The sequence below is a fragment of the Chrysochloris asiatica genome, unplaced genomic scaffold (genome assembly GCF_000296735.1).
Source record: "Chrysochloris asiatica unplaced genomic scaffold, ChrAsi1.0 scaffold00009, whole genome shotgun sequence".
NCBI lineage: Eukaryota > Metazoa > Chordata > Mammalia > Afrosoricida > Chrysochloridae > Chrysochloris > Chrysochloris asiatica.
This window is the reverse complement of record NW_006408527.1, coordinates 22,533,943-22,554,461: the sequence shown is the minus strand read 5'-3', so window position 1 is coordinate 22,554,461 and position 20,519 is coordinate 22,533,943. Positions and strand designations below refer to the sequence as shown.

General features: G+C 46.4%; 1 protein-coding gene across 2 annotated transcripts in view; it reads right to left on the bottom strand.

Annotated features, from left to right (window-relative positions):
* CSRP1 (cysteine and glycine-rich protein 1) overlaps positions 1–19,953 on the bottom strand; it is a 28,761-nt gene extending 8,808 nt beyond the window's left edge. Inside the window, exons 1-2 of one of the 2 annotated variants that reach the window (XM_006834143.1) lie at positions 19,733–19,953; positions 4,195–4,307 (exon numbers count right to left, since the gene is read on the bottom strand). In XM_006834143.1, the coding sequence (XP_006834206.1) occupies positions 4,195–4,307; positions 19,733–19,806 (187 nt within the window). In that variant the 5' untranslated portion in view covers positions 19,807–19,953. Of the gene's footprint in view, positions 1–4,194; positions 4,308–19,732 lie in introns of those variants that run through there. The other variant, XM_006834144.1, reaches the window with a different exon arrangement.
* Between the last annotated feature and the right edge of the window lie 566 nt (positions 19,954–20,519).

Sequence of the window (20,519 nt, the reverse complement as noted above, 5' to 3'; positions counted from 1 at the left end):
AAAAAATAGAGAATAATTCTCTTTGCTTCTGGAAGAAAAACTAAAGCCCACACACAAAAAAGGTCCACAATCAGAAGCTGAGCCAGGCCCCTGACTTCCAGGCCTGGCTGTTTTCTGCCAGCTTGTGGTTCCTTTCTACTAGGCCAAGTGCATAGGACCAGGAGGCTGAAAACTGACTGTAAACCCCAGCCTGCAGACAAGGAGGCCCTGGTTCCGAGGGTGAGAACAGCTTCTGTGAGCTTCATTTAAACTCTGGGATTTTGCTAATAGCCCAGGGCCAACCTACTAGGACGAGTTCCTCTAGTCTCCACCACAGGGTTAGGACAGATCAGCTGTTCATTGCCAGAGCTGGCTACTCAACCCCTGTTGGCCCCAGGAGGGAGTTGGTTACAGCTGAGAGATGGGCACATAACCCCAGGGGCAAGCACCCAGCACAGAGCCTCTGAGCTGAACCTGCTAATGAGAACTAGCTTCCCTGACTGAGACCTCACCCCTGCTCCCGGATTGTAGGTTAGGCCAGATGAAGATAGCCCTCCTGCCTTCTTCAGGCCCTTCCCAGGCCCACAGGAAAGGGAATGCAGGTGCCAAACTGAGTAGAATTAAGAGCCAAAGATACAAATAGAGGAATTTCTGGGGGCTCACCCAACAAGAGGCAAACCTTAGCCTCACCCAGGCCCAGCCTTCCTATCCTCTGCCTTCTTTAGGAGGGAGTAGTATTCTTAGATTGTATGGGTTATTCTGAATTCAGACTAGACACTTATCACCCACTTAACCAAAAAAAAGAAGTAATTCTCCTTCCAGTCACAAGCAAGTCTTTGTCAAGAACCTACAGAGCTGATTCAAAGAGAATACACGAAGACATGCGCTCTGATTGGTGACCATGTTCATCCCCGATAAGGGGAAGTGAGGGAAAAATAGCAATGAAGCTGCGAGCTAAGCCCTACAATGTTCAATAGACACCTGTGAACCCGGGTGGAGACCTGGTTGGCCAGCAGTGTGGCAAGACCTGGGGACTCTTGGGCCTAGAGTCAGTGACATAGCCACAAAGGACTAGAGTGGAGAGTGAAGTATCCAGCTGATAAGAAGAGAGGACATAAGCATAAAAACACCCACACTTGCAGATAATACCCACTTGACTTGGCTTCAATGACTGGATGATCAGAACTCAACTAGAAAAAGAAAGAAGAAGAAAAGTAATCTGATACAATTTGATGAACTTGACCTACAACTATGGATGAAGTAGCTCAAAAGAGGGTGAGGATCATTCCCACCCCCTCCATACACAGAGTAGACAGGGATGGGCAACTTGGACATTGGCTACCCAAAATGGGGAGGCTACAAAGGCAACAAGTGACTGGCTTACAAGCTTTCAAGAGGGAGCCTAGATCCAGAGGGCACAGAGGAAGGTAGAATCTCCACTGAGTAGTATCTAATCTGTCTGGGCGGAGCTAATGAAAGGAGATAGGGATAGGTCCCTTGTGGTACAATCATGAATAATTGTTATCAGGACTGACTGTGAGGGTTGGAAATGTAAAGGAAGACGTGGAGAGATGGAGCGGGGTTGGGGGTGGGGTGTGGGGGGGCCTTGCAGGGTATACCCTTTGGTTGGTTGATGATGCATGGAGGGGATTGTAACCATGGCAATGAAATTACATATGACAGGATGAATATAAAGCTAATGTTCTCCCATGTAAACTACCACATAATTCACAATAAAACATTAAAAACAAAAAAAACCTACAGAGCTCTAGGCAGTAGGAAGCAACAAGTTATGAAGATGCCTCTGACCACTGAGACCTGTTGTGCTCTCCTGTCCAGGCACCGGGCTGGCCCTGAGACTGTTCCCTATGGTTCATTATACAACATCCCTTTCCCAGACTTGCTCCGCAACCTCACTTTTTTCCACAAATGTTTCTAATCCTCATCACCCCCTCATGCCCAGCCCCAGGCCCTGCTCCTTCCTTCCTTTGCCACCCCCTGAATTCCTGACTCCCCTCAACTGCCTGACCAAACCACAACTCCTCCACAGGCAGGGTTTCGGCTGCAGGCGGGAGGCCTCCTCACTCACAGCTGGCCCCTTTTAGTCAGTGATTAAGCAACATTCTCTAAGAGTAAAGAAAAAAGCCCTGAGGTCTGAAGCAGCCTGGCCCCTCTTCCCTGGCTAGGCCAGTGACCCTGAAAAATAAACGCAAGAAAATTCCTAAGTGGAGTGAGCTGTTGATAACAGGACACCGCTGTCTCCAGTCTCCCCTGCAGGCTGGAAGCCATCAAAGCTCAAGTACACCTCATTGATCAGAGGAAACCCTATGGGCTTTAGCCCAGGTGGGCATGGGCCCTGTTAGCTTTGGGCTGATTCAGAGCAGCAGCAGGTCTGCTGGGCATCTCTCATTGGGTGGGTATGGGCCCATCTGGAGCCTATTATGGAACACAGATCACCCAGAACAAAGGAACCACTGACTCTCCGGCTTTGTTTCATGCAATGCAAACAGGACCATTTCCAGGGTCTGGAACCTGGGCTGGGACATCATTCCCAGGCAGGTCTCCTTTACATCACACCATCTTGCTTATGGATCCTTCTGCGCTGCGTGTGTGCGTGTGTGTGTGTGTGTGGGGGGGGTCTGCCATTTACTGAAAACCACAATGCCCTCAGTGCTTTGTTTCACACGCTCATTTCACTTTAATCATCACAACAACCCCATGAGGTAAGCACTCTCCACTGTAATCCTGAGAAAGCTCAACCAGAGAGAGATTGAGTCATTTTCTGATCGTCACCTGGATAATGAACCCCTGATCTAACTGCTTCTGCAACCTGGTGCTTCCCTGACACCCTACTGCCTCCCACTCTTTGCCCTCAAGGAGCTGCATCTTGCTGACATAGCCTTTTCTTCGAACGAAGCCCTTCTGCTGTGGTCACACTAAACTAAATGGTTTAGGAATCTGGAGAGAGGCTTGAGTGCTACGAAGGTACCCTCTTCCCACTGGCCCAGGTTCCCATCAATGCAGCAGTGTGGGGCTGGGATTCCTGGTCCACCTGACTGCTCTCACCTGCTTGATGTGTTTTGTTGGTTCCCTATTCATCCAGATTTGTGACTGGAGCAGATCTTCTTTTCTTAGTAACAAAAACATGACCATTTTAATAATTTCTAAGTGACATTCATTACAGTCACCATGCTGTGCAAACATCACCACTATCTAGTTCCAAAAGTTTTCCATCGTCCTTAAAAGAAACTTAGTGTCCCTTAAGCAGGCACTACTCACCCCTTACCCAGCTCCTGGTAACTACTTACTAACCCTTCTGTCTCTATGTGGTTGCTTATTCTAGCCATTTCTCAGATGAGGGCTTGTACAATACTTGTCCTTTTGTGTCTGGCTTCTTTCACACCATGTATTGTTTTCAAGGTTCATCACGTTATAGTGTGACTCAGAAAGTCATTTCTCTCTATGACTGATGATTGGAGCAGGCCTGGCTCAGGGTCACAGGGTCTGATGTCAACGAGCTCTGCACTCCTTCCTTTCTCTCTTCCCGGGTTGAACAGGAAAAGGAACAGAGAGAGCAACAGGCTAGCCTGCAAGGAGCTGAGGCAGGAAGAACCTAGATCTTCCTCTAAGCTCAGCTTTACCAGAGGGCTGTGACCTTTGTTGCCATTTGTTGTTGTTAAGTGCAGTCCAATCGGTTCCAACTCGTAGTGACACTGTATAGTGTTTCCAAAAAGCAACTGGTGGGTTTGAACCACTGACCCTGCAGTTAGTAGTCCAATGCTTATGGTAGAGTGCCACATTAACAAGGGATAATTTGGCTCCAAAGACTGGTGAAACTCTGGACTAAAAGTGACTTCCTCTTAAATGCTTGGATTGTGTCAGGGAGAGAGAGAAGAGAGAGCTGAGTGGAAAGTTTTCTTAACCAAGTCCTTACAGCTTGGCTCCTAGCCCCTCAGTGCCCGCCACCCCTCCCACCCCCATCCCCACCACCCAGCCCCAGCCCTGGCCAGTCCATCCCTTAGAGAGCAAGAAAGCAGCTTCTGAACGGAACAAAGAGGCCCTAAGTGTTTCCCTTCCCAGCTGCACTTCAGCCAAATGTCAAGTTGTTTACATCCCAAGGGACCAGTTCCCTGGGGTGTTGACAGGCCCAGACTGTGGGGGCGGGTCAGGTCCCCATCCCCATGGCAACAGCAGGGCCTGGGGCACCATACTCACTGCACAGGAAGCAGGATTTATGGAAGCTGTTTCCTTCACATTGAACCTCTTCCGCAAAGTAAACCGTCTTCTGGCACACTCCACATTTCTTGCCTCCTCCCCAATTCGGCATTCTATAAAAGGGACACCAAAATGGGAATTCATTTTAGAGAGAGATGGAAACATCGACTGCCCAGGAGGAAAATCAATAGGCAGAGACTGAAAAGAAAGAAAGATGAAGGCACGACTCTAAGTCCAACATTTCTTCATGCTTGCTTTCAACCACGTCCTCAAACCTGCCTCCCCCAATAGAATCAAAAGGTATTTACTGAACAACTACTATATTTTCAGAGTCCTGGTGTGGCGCTACAGGCTAATGAGCTAGACTGCAAGTCAGTTTGAACCATAAGGTCGGTGGTTTAAGCTCACCAGCCACTCTTTGGAAACCCTGTACAGGTTTGCTATGAATCGGAACTGACTCGATGGCACTTAACAACAACAATAACTATATTTTAGCCCTGTGTTACGCACTTTTTTTTTTTTTTATTCAGCTTTTGATGAAAGTTTACACAGCAAATTATGTTCCCATTTTAACAGTTTCTATACATATTGCTCCTTGGAGGCCTAGATGGCCAAACTTCATCTCTCATATGTCGGACGTATTGTCAGAAGGGACCAGTTGCTGGAGAAGGATATCATGTTTGGTAACATGGAGGGTCAGAGAAAAAGAGGAAGACCCCTAGCGAGATGGATTGGTAAAATGGCAGCATCAATGGTCTCAAGTGTGGCAACAATTGTGAGGTTGGCCCAAGATCAGGCAGAGTTTTGTTCTGTTGTGCACAGGGTCGCTGTTAGTCATACCGACTCAATAGAACCTAACAACAACAATGCATATTATTTGGAGTTCTGGTGTGGCACTGTGGGTTAATGCGCCAGATTACAAAGTTGTTTGAACTATGAGGTTGGTGGTTCAAGCTCACCAGTTGCTCCTTGGAAACTCTATATAGGATCGCTATGGGTTGGAACTGACTCGACAGTACTTAACAACAACAACACACATGTTGTTCAGTGCCATTGGTTATGTTCTCCAAATTGTGTCAACTTTCTCATTATTCCCATTCTGGTTGTTCCATTTCCATTATTCTTGTTTCCCTGCCCCTCCTGACCTCTTGTCTTTGTTTTTGGGTAAATGTGTTAGGCACTCTCGTGGTTATTTGCTGTTGAGTTGATTCCAACTCATGAAGATCCCAGGTATGTCAGAGTAGAACTGTGCTCCATAGAGTTTTCAAGGCTGTAACCTTTCCAAAGAAGATCACCAGGCTTCTCTTCCATGGCACCTTCCATGGGTAGATTTGAATCACCAGTCTTTTGGCTAGTAGTCAAATACTATCCAAGGATTCAAAGAATCTACAAAAGTATCAGATGCAAGCCCTACAAAGGAGGCTGCAGTCACAGTTAAAATAGACCATCCACCACTACATCTACTAGCATGGACAAATCTCATCAAGACATTGTGGAACAAAAGCAGCAGATCAACCAGAGTCCATATAACACAAACCCATGTGTGCAAAGTTCACAAATAGGTGAAACAAATTTACACTGAGCCCGATCACATGAGTGGATAAGCTATACAGAAAAGCAGGGTAATGGATTTCACTGTTATTTTACAGGTAGTTCTATATAAGAGAAGGAAGGGGCTGTGATTGGGTGGGAGTTGTCAGGGGGCTGCTAAAGGCACTGTCAATATGGTCACCCCATGAGTTTCACTTTATAATTAGTCTTTAAACTATACCCATATGTTTAATATACTCTTATATAAGATAGTTCACCAAAAACAAAAGTACAACAACAACAACAAAACCAGGGTTTAAAAACAGTGCAGGCAACAGACACACAAGGCATAAGTTTTTGAGCTTTAGACTGCATTAGAATTAGATGGAGGTTTTTTGCAAAACCAAATTGGCCGGTGCCTCCCCACATCCAATGAATCAAAACCTCTGAGAATGAAGCACAAGAAACTACATTTTTAATAAACCCCACAGATGAGTCCAAAGCAAGTGGCCTGGGACCCATTTTGAGATGCTCTAGGAGTCCTGGTGTGGCGCTATAGGATAAATAATGGACCACAAGGTCGGTTTGAACAGAAAGGTTGGTGGTTCAAACTCACCAGCCACTCCTCAGAGACCCTACACAGGGTCACTATGAGTTGGAACCAACTCAACAGTACTTAACAACAACCAGTACCGGTTGGGAACTGAGGTCCGGCTGTCAGAAGGATGTGATCCAATACTGATTCCACCTTGGGCAAGGTAGTCAGTCTTTTAAAGTTTTGGTTACTGTATCTGTAAAATGGGTATAAAAATAAAACCTGCTTCATGTTTTGGGTCTAAATAAGATACGGCATATTAAAGGCCCACATGCATCTTGCATATAGCAAACTTTTGGTAATCGGTAGTTATTATTAACACAGAAGCCCCCAGGTGAACCAAAGTGCAGCACAAAAGGCAAATGCCATAAGAACGTGGGGAAAGAAACAGTCTTTCTGCTGGTGAGGTCTGTTTCTCTCCTTCCAATTCAGTCATTCATTCAACAGACATGATTGAAAGAGCAAGATGACCTTCCAGCTTTTTCAACAGAAGTTTGTATGTGGGACAGGGAGGGCTAGGAAATGAAGGGGTGAAAGCCAGAGTGCAGTTCTGCCTCATGAGGCAAAAAGGAGCCTAAGGAGAAAGCTCCTTGGGACCTACGTTGCAAAAAGTTGGTATAAAAGGATGGGACATCCAGTGTCTACCTCCTGGTAACATGACTTGTGCTGGAAGCTAGAGAGTCAATGCCAAGGACAGAGAGAGACAGACGTGGTCTCTACTGACAGTGGACCCAGGCTCCACCTCAAGAAGAGGGTCCAGGTCTATTCATTACTGAGTTCCCACACCCATCACAGCACCTGGCCCATAAAGGTTGTTGTTGCTAAGTGCTGTCGAGTCAATTCCAACTCATAGCAACCCTATGTAGGTTCTGAGGAGGAGCCAGTGGGTTTGAACCACTAACATTGCAGTTAGTAGTCCATTGTTTATCCTGCAGCACCACACAGGGCTCCTAGCCCATAGATGTTATTGTGAAGTGCCCTCGAGTCAGTTCTGACCCATAGTGGTTCTGGGTAGGGTTTCTGAGGAGCATCTGGTGAGCTTGAACCGCCAACCTTGCAGTTCAAATGGCTTTGCAGTCTGGCGCATTAACCCACAGTGCCACACCAGGCCCATAGATGGGGTTCAGTAAATATCTTAGGATTGCATCTGAGATGTAGTCATACTGAAAGTTACAGCAGGGGCCAGGTCCTTTACAGAACACCTGGGACCTGGCAGAGAAGCTCAAGAATTGTGTGCAGGCTGATGCCCAGGGCTCTAGGTAAGAAAAGTGGTGTTGCTGATGCTGGTCCGCACAGGTCACTGGGGCTGGAATGACAAGGGGAGTCTTCTGAAAAATTTTGTGGCACAGAGGAGCAAGATAAATTTTCACTTCCACCACTCCGTCCCTTTCTCATTTCCTGAAGTTCTCCCTCCCTAATCTCCTGTGTTCACCTTATTCCCAGTGTCACCTCCATACCAATGACTCTCATGTATCTCTGGCCCTGACCTCTCCTCTGAGCTCAATTTCAGATGGGCACCTCCACCTGGATAGTCCACAGCCACTTCAATTTCACCATGAGGCATCTTGAACTCATTACCTTTCCTCCTATATCTATTCTTTCCCTAACTCCCTCCAGCTTTGCTTGTGGTATCACAAAATCCACTCCATTACTAGGGAATTTTACATCAGCCCTTAGAATAATGATGAGTTTTTTTTCCCTTCCCTTAGTTGTATCCCACTCAATGTTCCCCTCTACCTACCTACCATCTAAACTGTGTGCCCAGCCCTTTAAATTCTAACAACACAGGATCTAGTACATCCAATCTGTTTTCTGGCTATGAGTCGGGATGCTAACCAACCTCAAGGTCAGCAGTTCAAAACTACCAGCTGTTCCACAGGAGAAAGATGAGGCTTTCTGCTCCCATAAAGCCTTACAGCCTTGGAAACCCTATAGAGGGTCTCTATGAGTCAGAATTGACTCAGTGACACATAACCACCACCACCAATGAACTCCTGATGTGGAGCTGTAGGATAAGCACTGGACTGCAAACCACAGGTGGGCAGTACAAACTCTCCAGCTGCTCCTTGGAAACCCTATGCAGGGTCAGAGCCAACGTGATGGTACTTAACAACAACAACAACAACACATTCAGGACCCTGCATGCCTGTTAGTTTGACGTACTGTGGTGGTTTGCATGCTACTGTGATGCTGGAAGCTATGCCACCAGTATTTCAAACATCAGCAGGGTCACCCATGGTGGACAGGTTTCAGGAGAGCTTCCTGACTAAGAAGAAAGAATAGGTGGTCCACTTCTGAGGGATTAGTCCTTGAAAATTTATGAATACCAGTGAAACATTGTCTGATATAGTCCAGAAGATGAGCCTCTCAGCTTGGAAGGCACTCAAAATATCACTGAGGAAGAACTGCCTCCTCAAAGTAGAGTTGACCTTAATGACATCGATGGAACAAAGTTTCTGGGACCTTCATTTGCTGACAGAGCACATCTCAAAATGAGAAGAAACAGTTGCAAATATCCACTAATAATTAGAATGTGGAATGCACAAAGTATGAATCTTGGAAAATTGGAAGTCATTAAAAATCAAATGGAAGAAATAAAGATCAATATCCTAGACATTAGTGAGCTGAAATGGGCAGATATTGTCAATTTAAAATCAGACAATCATATGGTTTTACTATGCTAGGAATGGCATCTCATTCGTTGTCAAAAAGAGCATTTCAAATTCTAACTTGAAATACAATGCTCTCCGTGATTGGACAATATCATATTTCAGTATTAAAGGAGCCCTGGTGCTGCTGTAGGATAAGCACTAGACTGCTAACTGCAAGGTCAGCAGTTCAAACCCACCAGTCACTCCACAGAAGAAAGATGAGGTTTTCTGCTCCTGTAAAAATGTACAGCCTCAGAAACCCTCTTCAGGGTTACTAAGAGTCAGAACCAACTCCATGGCAGTGGGTGGGTTATGAGCAAAATACAAAACAAAGCAGGACGCATCAAAAGAAGATGGAAAGAATACACAGAGTCACTGTACCAAAAAGAATTTGTCAATGCTCAACCATTTCAGGAAGTAGCATATGATCAAGAACTAAAGAAGAAGTTCAAGCTGCACTGAAGGCATTAGTGAAAAACAAGGCTCTAGGAATTAACAGAATATTGATTGAAATGTTTCAACAAACTGTGCAACACTAGAAGCATTTACTAGTCTATGCCAAGAAATTTGGAAGACAGCTACCCGGTCAGTTGATTGGAAGAGATCCACCTTTGTGCCCATTTCAAAAAAAGGTGACCCTACAGAATATGGAAATTATTGAACAATATCATTAACATCACGAGTAAGATTTTGTTGAAGATAATCAAAACAATTGAAGCACTACACCAGCAGAGAGCTACTAGAAATTAAAATTTAGTTCATAAAAGGATGTGGAATAAGGGATATCATTCCTGAAGTCAGATGGAAAACAGACTACCAGAAAAATGTTTACTTGTGTTTATTTGACTATGCAACGGCATTCAAGTGTGTGGATTATAACAAACTATAGATAATGTTTCGAAGAATGGGAATTCCAGAATAAGGAAGACTGGTGCAGAATGGAGCATTTGAATTACGGTGTTGGCAAAGAATATTAAAAGTACCATGGACTGCAGAAGAGTGAACAAATCTGTCTTGGAAGTATAGCCAGAATGTTCCTTGGATGCCAAGATGGCAAGACACCATTTCACATACTTTGTACCTGTCATTAGGAGGGACCAGTTTCTGGAGAAGGAAGGATATCATGATTGGTAAACTAGAGGTTCAGTCAAAAGAGGAAGATTCCAGAGGAGATGGAATGACACAGTGGCTATAACAATGGGCTCAAACATAGCAGTGACTGTAAGGATGGCACAGGACTGAACAGTGTTTCATTCTGTTGTGCTTCGGGTTGTTACGAGTCTGAGCCAACTCAAGGGCACTTAACAACAACGATGTACCCAGTGAGTTAACAAGCCTGGCTGCTAACTGAAAAGTTGGCAATTTGAGTTGACCTGGAGGAACCATGGACGGAAGACCCACCTCTGGGTGGAGTCCAGCTGCCAACCTCTAGGCTAGTTGTTGTTAAGTGCCTTTGTGTCAGTTCTGACTCCTAACAACCCTATCTAGGGTTTCTGAGGAATGGCTAATGGGTTAGAATCACCGACCTTGTGGTTTGTTAGCAGTCCAATGTCTATCCTACAGTACCACACCAGGACTCTAGAAAAGCAGAATCCCTGGGAGGTCATGGGCAGTAGTCACACCTGCAGGTAAGATTTCTCTAGCTGCACATGACCTCTTTCAGCCCACCTCAGATGACCCATAGGGCCTGAGCTCCCAGATCCTCAAGGCCAATTCCCCATTCGCAGTTTCAAATGCCCCAACTGTTCCTTCACCCCCTTTCTTCTGAGGTATCCAGGGGCCAGCTGCTCTCATTGAACAAGGAGTGAGCACTGCAGAGCCATATAATATGATGGACAATTTGATAAGAATAGCAAGGCATTTCTGAGTGCCTAACCATCACCCACCTCCCCCTTCTGTCTTGCTAATGTTGCTGTTCAGTGCTGTCAAGTCAGCTGACTCATAGCAGAACCTTATTATACTAACACAATGAAAGGTTTCCCAACCCTGCACCATCTTCACAATAGGAGCCATGTTTGAGCCCACTTTGGACATGTTATCAGGAGGAACCAATCCCTAGAGACGGACATCATGCTTGGCAAAGTAGACGGTCCTCAAAAAAGAGGAAGATCTCCTGCTGGTCACTATCCAGAAACGGGCATGACCTCTGAATGGCCAGTGAGACATGAGGGGAGCTCCACTTGAGCAGCTTCTGGAAAAATGTGCTGGGGCATAGGAGCCACAGACTCTTCTCCCTCTGATGAGGTGACTACATGAGGCGGCTGGAACTCCTACAGCCAAGATACCCCACGTGTAAGACTGCTGTTGATTGGATGACTGTGTGCTGGGCAGCTTACAGACGTCATCACATTTTATCCACACCCCCTTGGACATGGAAAATATATGCCTACTTTACAGATAAGAAAAACAAGGCTGAGAGGTTTGGCAACTTGCTTGCTAGGAAAAGGCAGAAGTGGGGTTCAAATGCAGGTCTGGCCATTTCTAAGTCTTGTCACCCCAATCAGGAGCCCTAGTGGTGCAGTGGGTTGAGCACTGGACTGCTCACCACAAGACCATCAGTTCAAACCCACCAGTTGCTCCAGGGGATACAGATGATGCTGTCTAGGAACCCTATGGGGGGGAGAGGGTGGCTACTCTGTCCCATAGGGTTCCTATGAGTCCGAATTGACTCTACAGCAGTGGGGTTGGTTTGTTTTTTTGGTTACTCCAATCATCACTCTGTTACCCTATGTGCCTGCTGAGAATGGGCACACCTTCCAAGTCTCTGAACCAACAGGAGACCAACTCCATGCCTCTAGGAATATCCCCAAGGGATGAATGTTCCCCTAACCACGTGTTTGTAAGCCAATTCCAAGTAGTGCTTTGTTCCCCAACACAAAGCCCTTCTCCCTCTGGGGGGAGACCCGAGCTGCAGACAGGCCTCCCCTTGTTTTCCCTGGCTCCATGTCAGGGGCCTACATCCAGCAGGGCCCCAGGGAATCAGGAACATGGGTGGAGAAATGGGTGAAATCCAAGGACCTGCCAGTGAGGAAAATCTGCAGGCTGCTTCTTAGCTGGGTCAGCCCTTTTAGCTGGGACAATTGGTTGGGAGTCTCCCCTTAGAAGCTCAATGAAGAGGCAAGGGCTCTCATGCCTAGAGATGAAAAATATTGGCTGTGCCCACTGCCAGGAAGGGTCCTAGGCAGTCTCTGTGATGGGTTCCCTCCCCATCTGCCCACACCAGGGACCCCAGCTGTAGGGAACAGTCTCAGCTGAACAGAACTCTGGCCACTCCTTTCCCTGCAAGAGGTGAAGCCTGGCCTTCACTCCACCTACTACTTTCTGTCCAGCCCCTTATTTTCAACATCCAAATCCTGTGTCCAGGCAGAATTGCCTGAAAAGGAAGCCTGTTTATCAGTTTGTGGAGTTCCTAGAGGGAGGTCTTTACTGTTGCTAAATGCTGACAAGTTGGTGCCAACTCACAGCGACCCTATGTCGGGGTTCCAAGTAGCACCCACTTTGTGGTTCAAACCCATCTTGAGGTCCTGTGCTTATCCTACAGCACCACACCAAGACTCCTTCTTAATCACTTTCCCAGTTCCGGGGGACAGAGGTGTGGGGAAAACATCCCAGCTCAGAGTGCAAGTCGGATAGTGTGATTAGGAAAATAGGTGTTGGAGTCAGATCGATCTGGGTTTACTCCTAACAGAATGATCTTGGGCACGCTACTGTCCTCTCAGCTTCAATCTCCTTAGCGCTAAAATGGTACCATGTTGTTGATATTATTAAATGCCATAGTAACAATTCCAACTCACAGCAAGCCCATATGACATAGCAGAACTGCCCCATAGGGTTTTCTAGGCTATGTAGTGGTTACGAATCGAGCTGCTAGTCTCATGGTCAGCAGTTGGAAACTACCAGCTGTTTCTCGAGAGAAAGATTAGGCTTTCTGCTCTCATAAAGATTTACAGCCTCAGAAACCCTATGCAGGGTCGCTATGAGTCAGAACCAACTCCACGGCACATAACAACAACAATCTTTACAAGTCTAGATCAGAAGAGCTTTTACCCACCGAGCCACTAAGTGGGTTAGAACTACCAACCTTTTGGTTAACTGTTATACTACCAAAGTTCCTTAAATGGTACCATACACTCATTTTAACTGTTGGTCTGAGGATTAAATGACAATGCATGTAAAGTGATGGCACTATGACTGGGATGATGTTAGTGTTCAAGGTGTATTATGAAGGCGCTGCTCTGTGAGATGGTTAATGTCATGTGTCAACTTGGCTAGGCTATGCTTCTCAGTATTATGTAATTATTCTCTATTTTATGTAAAGGAAGTTTCTTTGGGGCTATGGCCTACATCCAATATTTATATATGAATATTCTAGCAAAACATACTTTCTCTGTCCTTGATCCTGCATCCAATTTGTCATCCTCTGATCTCTGGTTCTTGGAACATTTGCCAGCAGCCTGTTGTCTAATCTGGAAATTTTGGGATTCACCATCTCCTACAGATTCATGAGCCAGCAGCCACCATCTGACCTGCCAATTTTGGCTTGTCAGCCCCTTCAACCAAGTGAGTAAGGAGAAGCCTCCAGAATGATGTCTGACTGACAGGTTTGGAACTTGTCAGCCATTTTCTTAAAATAAGACCCTCTTTACATACAAGGGGGCTTCATAGAGTTTGTGGGAAAACTGAATTAAAAGATAATGGAAGTTTTCCACAAACTTTTTAAAGTTCCCTTATATATATTAACATGTATATATGTTTTAAAGCCTATACACACACACACACACACACACTTCACAGGTTTTGCTCCTCTAGAGAACCCAACATAAGGCATTCTGATTACCTCTAACACAACTGGCCCAGTCAAGTCTTCACACCACCCTCCCAGATGATTACTATAATTTCCAGCAAGTCCACCCCTGGAAGGAAGAAGACTTGAGGAGTAACATGCTAACTTGTAATTGTTGTTGTTGTTGTTAAGTTAACTGAGTCAGTTCCAACTCATAGCAACCCTGAGCAACCCTGTATAGGCTTTCTGAGGAGTGGCTGGTGAATTTCAACCTCCGACTATGTGGCTCAAACCAACCTTGTGAGCCAGTCAGTGCACACTATGACTGTTAAGTGCCATCCAGTCGGTACCGACTTATAGCGACCCTATGCACAGCAGAATGAAACATTGCCTGGTCCTGGGCAAACCTCACAATTGTTGCCACACTTGAGACCATTGATGCCACTTTGCCAATCCATCTCAATGGGGGTCTTCCTCTTTTTCTCTGACCCTCCACCTTACCAAACATGATATCCTTCTCCAGCGACTGGTCCCTCCTGACAATATGTCCGAAGTATGAGAGATGAAGTTTGGCCATCCTGGCCTCCAAGGAGTGCTCTGGCTGCACTTCTTCCAACACCGATCTGTTGGTTCTTTTGGCAGCCCATGGCACTTTCAATATTCTCCTCCAACACCATAACTTAAAAGCATCAATTCTCCTACGGTCTTCCTTATTCACTGTTCAACTTTTGGATGCATATGAGGTTATTGAAAATACCAGGGCTTGGGTCAGGTCTAACTAGAGACCAGAAATTCCTGACTTAATATGTCAGCTTAACTAATGCATCTGGTACAAGTGACAAACCCTTCCTTTGGGATGTAGTTTCCTCTGGCTATCTGAGACCACAAGCAGGGACAGTTATCTTTACAGCAAGCTCCCTTATCTACTGCTCTGGCGAAAAGTGCCCTGGTAGATCATTACTACCTTTTGTAATCACATCATCTACCTACTGGATTTGCAGTGAACTGCCTTCAGAGTGGCATTCCTTTTAGGGATTGCTCTCTGTCTTCTAGTTTGTCCCCTATCACTCTGTTGATACTCAAAGGAGAATAGAGTCCAAGTTTTCTGCTGAATAGCTGAACATATCAAGTCAGTTGTTACTTGAAATGCCAGGAACCTCCAGGCTGGCTAGAGGCTAGGAGCTAGGGATTGGACTCATCTGACAAGCAACTAGCTCTCCTCAGTTGGCCATCCAGCCCTCTTGGCCCAGTTGTTCCATTAATAGCTATATCCTGATCCTCAATCTTGAGAGGAAAAATCCAAGATGGTGGCTCTTGCAGCTGCAGAAAGAGGAGCAGATATAACGCACAGATACTTATGCTTGCTCTAAATCCAGTGCAAGTTAGACTGAGGGGATAGGTTTTGTGTGATCATGTTTCAAGTTTAAAGACCCACCTCAGTGGTATATAATCTCGACTAGTACCTGAAGGAGATCTCATCAAACCCTTGACACACCACGCCACATCTTTGTTTCTCCAGTGGAAAAATCCATTTTCTTCTAATTCAAAATCTCTTGTTCCCTGGGACCAACAAGCAACTTTTGGGCACAGGACTCAGTTCCCACCCACTCGGTCCAGTAGAAACCTGTCAAGTGTTTGTTTAGTTAGAAATGTACTGCTCACATTACCTGAGCTGTATGGTATCTGGCCAGGTACACAGGAGAATTGTCATCCTTTCCAACCCAGCAACTTAACCTTTTCCTTTACACCCCCATATCAAGCGGCAGCCAATGAGAGATAAGAAAGGAGGAAGGTCCTGCTGTTCAAGGTTCTAAGCCCATGTCCTAAAGGGATACTTGAGAGCTCAGGAAATACACCACCTTGGAATGTGAATGCAGTGGTCAATGTGGGGTTGGGATGGGGGATGGCACTGTGGGGTGGGGAAAAGCAGAGCTGACTTAGAAGCTGATATGCAGGTGGTGCAAGTTCAGCCTCAGCTTCATGTGTTCTGCCCCCCCCCCCAAGCCTCACTCTTTCTTCGAACCCTGCTTTTGAGTCCCTCTCTGAGTCATTAATGGGCATCATTAAGCAAGGATCCCTCTACATCACATAAAATGTTTTTGAAAAAAAGAGAATGTTGCTGTGAATTCAGACTTACAGTGACTCTGAAAGGCAGAGTAGAACTACCCCATAGGGTTCCCAAGGCTGTAAATCTTTATGGAAACAGACAGCTACATTTTTCATCTGTGGCGCAGTTCACTGGTAAGCAGGCAAACATTTAACCACTGAGCAACCAGGGCCCCATCATTCTAGCTCAGCTCTGTCTCTCTGTGCCATGAAACCTCTCTCTTTACATCCATGTCCCATGGCTCCTAGAAGACTGAACTCACAAGGGCAGTGCTGAGTCTTTCCTTTCTCAATTAACCCCTAATGTTTTCAAGGGCTCCCCACCCTTGTAGTTCACAAATCTGAAGGTCAGCAAATGTAGAAAGGGGGTCTATGAGTCCTTTTAAGTACTTCAAAACAACTATGGAAATCCTGCATTATAATAAGGTTTCAGACTAATCAGCAGATCAAGTTTCTTTGCTTTTGTCTGGAAAAAGCAACCCCTCAACTGATCAGCTTAGTGTGAAAAGCCATGCTCAAAAAGATCAGAATGATTTTTCTTTAATTTTTTTCATGAAAGCAAATTAGTACTTATAGTTATTATAAACATGGGTCGTTTATAGCTGATATCTCAGTAAGCCCCACCTCGCACACCCCTGTATAATGTATGTCAGTTAGTCAGGAAGGGAAGGGTCTCCTGGCCTGGCACTACATCTGCTGGCCATCAACCTTCCCTTTCTTCCTTCCATGTCACCATTGAGGAGCCAGACGCAGCCTCTGACCCCTGCAAGTCTGGAAGTGCTAGTTGTCTCAGTATTTACACACTTTACCATACATGGGAATTACTCAAAACTGACGTCAGACAAATTCCTAGGCAGCTGCGTGGTAAAACCAGGTCATTCCCATATAAATTCCTGACAACTGGAGACAGCAGGCAAAGCAGCTCCTGTAAGAACCCGGGGACCCCCACCCCTCCAGCTCCCCCTATAGCAGTTCTGCTGCCTTTTTTCGCCCCCTTTCTTCCAGGCTTCTTTGCTGTTTTATAAATCTGACCCTGAAATTCAAACATGCATCAGTCAGACCTGGTGAAAATATACTCACTAGGATTTGGGAACTAACTTCAAAGGAGCTCTCTCCCAATCCTTGGCCACATAGCAAAGTAAAAACGTAGAAGTTTTGAGTTCTAACCTTGACTCCACCAAATAGCTTATAAAACCCCTGTGAAGCACTTGGTGAGCTAATGTGCTTCACAAATGCTAGATACATCCTTAATGAGTTGATCTGGAAAAAGGGAAATGTAGAGGAGGCAAAGAAAAAAACATAACCTAGGAGTGTAGGGTTTGGAAGTAGACTGTTTAAAAAGCAACTCCACAACGGATCAACTGTGATCCCAGGCAAATTACTTATCACCTCCAAGCCTCAGTTTCTTCATCTGCAAAATGGGAAGCAACAGTATCTACTTCGCAGATTGTTCAAGATAATACACAGGATGCATTTAGCAAGTGCCTGGCACACAGCAAGTGCTGATATCTGCTTGTTGTTCAGTACTGTCGAGTCTGTTCTGATTCATAGAGACTCTGTATAACGTTTCCAAGGAGCAGCTGGTGAGCTTGAACCACTGACCTTGCAGTTCAAATGGCTGTACAGTCTGGCGCATTAACTCACAGCATCACACCAGGACTCCTTAGTGTAGTTTCAACTCACTGAACACTCATTGAACAATGTGTGTCTCTTTAGGTATTGCCCCCTACTTCTGAAAATCCCTTTGTTCTCATGAGCACCTCCTTGGGCCTCAAAATATTTAATGCATGTCTCTTCACAGTCCTTTAGAAGGCCAAGTTCTCCCAATAAGCTAGACTTGCAGAAACTGTTAGAACCTTAGCAACCTACTACCAAAGCCTTCCCACCTGGAGATCTATGAATAAAAGCTATGTCTTTTTGTACTTACTCCTCAACACCACTCACATGGAAAATAAAATGGCTAGTAAATATTTGTAAGGTTTCAATAACCAAAACCTACTGACATTGAGTTGATTCCAATTCTCAGTGACCCTATATATATAGGGTTTCCGACACTATAAATCTTTATGGAAACAGACAGCCTCATCTTTCTCTCATGGTGCAGCTGGTGGATTTGTACCAGTAACTTTTCAGTTAACAGCTCAATGCCTAACCCATAGTGCCATCAGGGCTCAAGATTTCAGTTAAGACAAATGAGTATCCCATTGGACAGCACAGTGACGAGTCCATTCCTATTTTATTCATTCACCAAATAGTTACTGGTCACCAACCAAGAGTCAAATATTCCATTCCCAAGTGGCAACTGTGGTTCCTCAACTCACTGGCTCCCCAGATAGCTATTTATAATTAAAATACAAAATACCAAGGCCAATAATTACAGTGGGTGCTATGACAGACCAGAAACAAAAAAGCAATCAGGTTTTTCACATCTTATTGGCAGCCAAAACAAAGAGTGAGTGGGCCTGCTCTTCAGTTTTTCTCCTGTATCCTCCCCACACCTCTCTAGATTGGGCATCTGGAGAAGAGTTCTCTCCCTCCCCTTCCTCTGGCCCACACCACACCCTCTGTAGGATAAACTTCCTTCTCTGTCTGACTGCCCTCCACCCTGGATATCCTCTCAGAGGCAAAGGGTCATTCACGGGGAGATTGAGCAGGAGGGAGGCTAGGCTCTGGCAAGGATGGATTAAATGCTGCATGCAAGTGGATGTGGGTTGAAGAGAGTCTCTCTCAGCAGTCTGGGGCCTCTGGCTGCCACCCCCTCCCCTCCCTCACCCCCGACTGAAACTGTGAACCAGGAAGCAGCAGCTGAATAAGAACAAAAGAAGCTCAGCACCCTTCTCCTCAAATCCTACGGGCTGAAAATCCCCAATATACACCCAAAGATGACAGAGAGAAATGGCACCTGAGACCTCCTCAACCTCTGGGAAGGACAGAGGTGGGGCTGGGGACAAGGAGGAAGACAGTATTGACTACTGTTATGTTTGAGGCTCTTGATAATGCAATCCCTGAAAGTGAGTCATTGAGAGGTTAACTAACTTGTCCAAGTTCACCCACATAGCAAGAGGCAAACCCAAGAGTCAAACCTCAGTCTCTCAACCTTCCAAACAATCTCTCACCAAGATTCCAGGATGTGTCTTCATGATACACTTTCTCCCAAAGCCCAGTAGTAGATTTCTTGGTACCACTGTAGCAGAATCTTAAATGAGGGCCCTAGGAATGGGGAGGGCCTACCTATTCATTTGCCCCAATAGGTAAGTGGCTCTGGGGAAGGGTCTAAGGCCATGTTATTGCTCCTAGCACAGGCGCAGTTCCTGATGACAACAGTATAAGAACCAGGAACAGATAGAATATTCTCAGGTTTGTGAGAGGTGATAAAATCCTCACAGAAATGCTAGTTGGGGGTTGGTTGTGTGCTATAGAGTCGGCTCCAGACTCATAGCCACCTTTTATTCAGTTTCTAAGGCTGTAAATCTTTACAGAGCAGAAAGCAACTGATGGATTCAAACTGCTGGCCTTTCGGTTAGCAGCCCAGCTCATAATCACATACACCACCAGAGGTCCCTACTTGTTGGGTATATTGCAAGCGTGCTTTGTTGCTGTTGTTAAGTACCATGGAGTTGGTTCCAAGGAGCTGCTTGTAGGTTTGAACCTTGGAGCTTGAGTTTAGCAGTCTCCTGCTTATCCTACAGCACCACACCAGGTGTTTTAAACATGCCCAATAAAGGCCTCCATTCTCGGTTCCTCAAACTGCAGTGCTCAAGGACTCAGGCTACAAAACATTCATTGTGGCTTTTCAGTTTTCTATAATTGTACTTATTTAGCACCAAGACTTGGGGTGGGGAAAGGTTCTTCCAAAAGTCTGAAAACTCACACCTGCGCTCAGCGACACAGTTCCCCAAGGCCTGGATCACAAAGCCAGATGTTTCCCTCACCCCACCCGCGGGCATTTTCTTCCCGAGCAGGAGAGTGCGGGAGGGGGTGGCACGGATGCCCTCATCTCCCTGCCATACAAAGAGTCAGTGGCGCGCAGAATCGCTGATTGTTCTGCTGCGGGACCTGCAGGCGGCGCGGGGGGAGCGGGCCGCTATGGGTCAGGGGAGCGCGGGAAGCCCTAGGGTGAGGAGGGACCCAGCGACTCCTGGAAAGAGGATCGTCGTCCGGGCTCACAGCGGCCACTTGTCACAACTCCTCGGCCCACGCCACGTTTCTCGCAACTTCCTTCGCAGCCGCCAGGGCCGCGGCGGCGAGGGAAAGACCAGGAGGTGATCCAGTCGTAGCCAGACGCCCCTACGGCAAGCAGTCAAGTTGGCCGAGCCGGGTCACATTTGGGCCAGGGCGCCTGCAGCCCAGGAGGACTGGGGGAGTGGGGTAGGTTGGGGTGGGAGCGCTCACCTGGCAGCGGGTTTGAGCAGCGCGAGGGCAGAAGGTGGTCTCTGAAGCAGCGGCTGGGCTAGCCAGCCTCGGCGCAGTTTTGTTCTGTTCAGGGGAAGGCGTGTCCCGCGCCACGCCAACCAGTGGGCTTTGCACACTGCACCACACCAAGGCTGATGTCATGGCGCGAAGCCCCGTGGCCTTGCCCTCCCCCCACCCCCCAAAGACCCGGGGCAGCCCGGACGGCGCGGGCGACCGCGGGAGACGCCGACTAGGGGCGTGCCTGGAG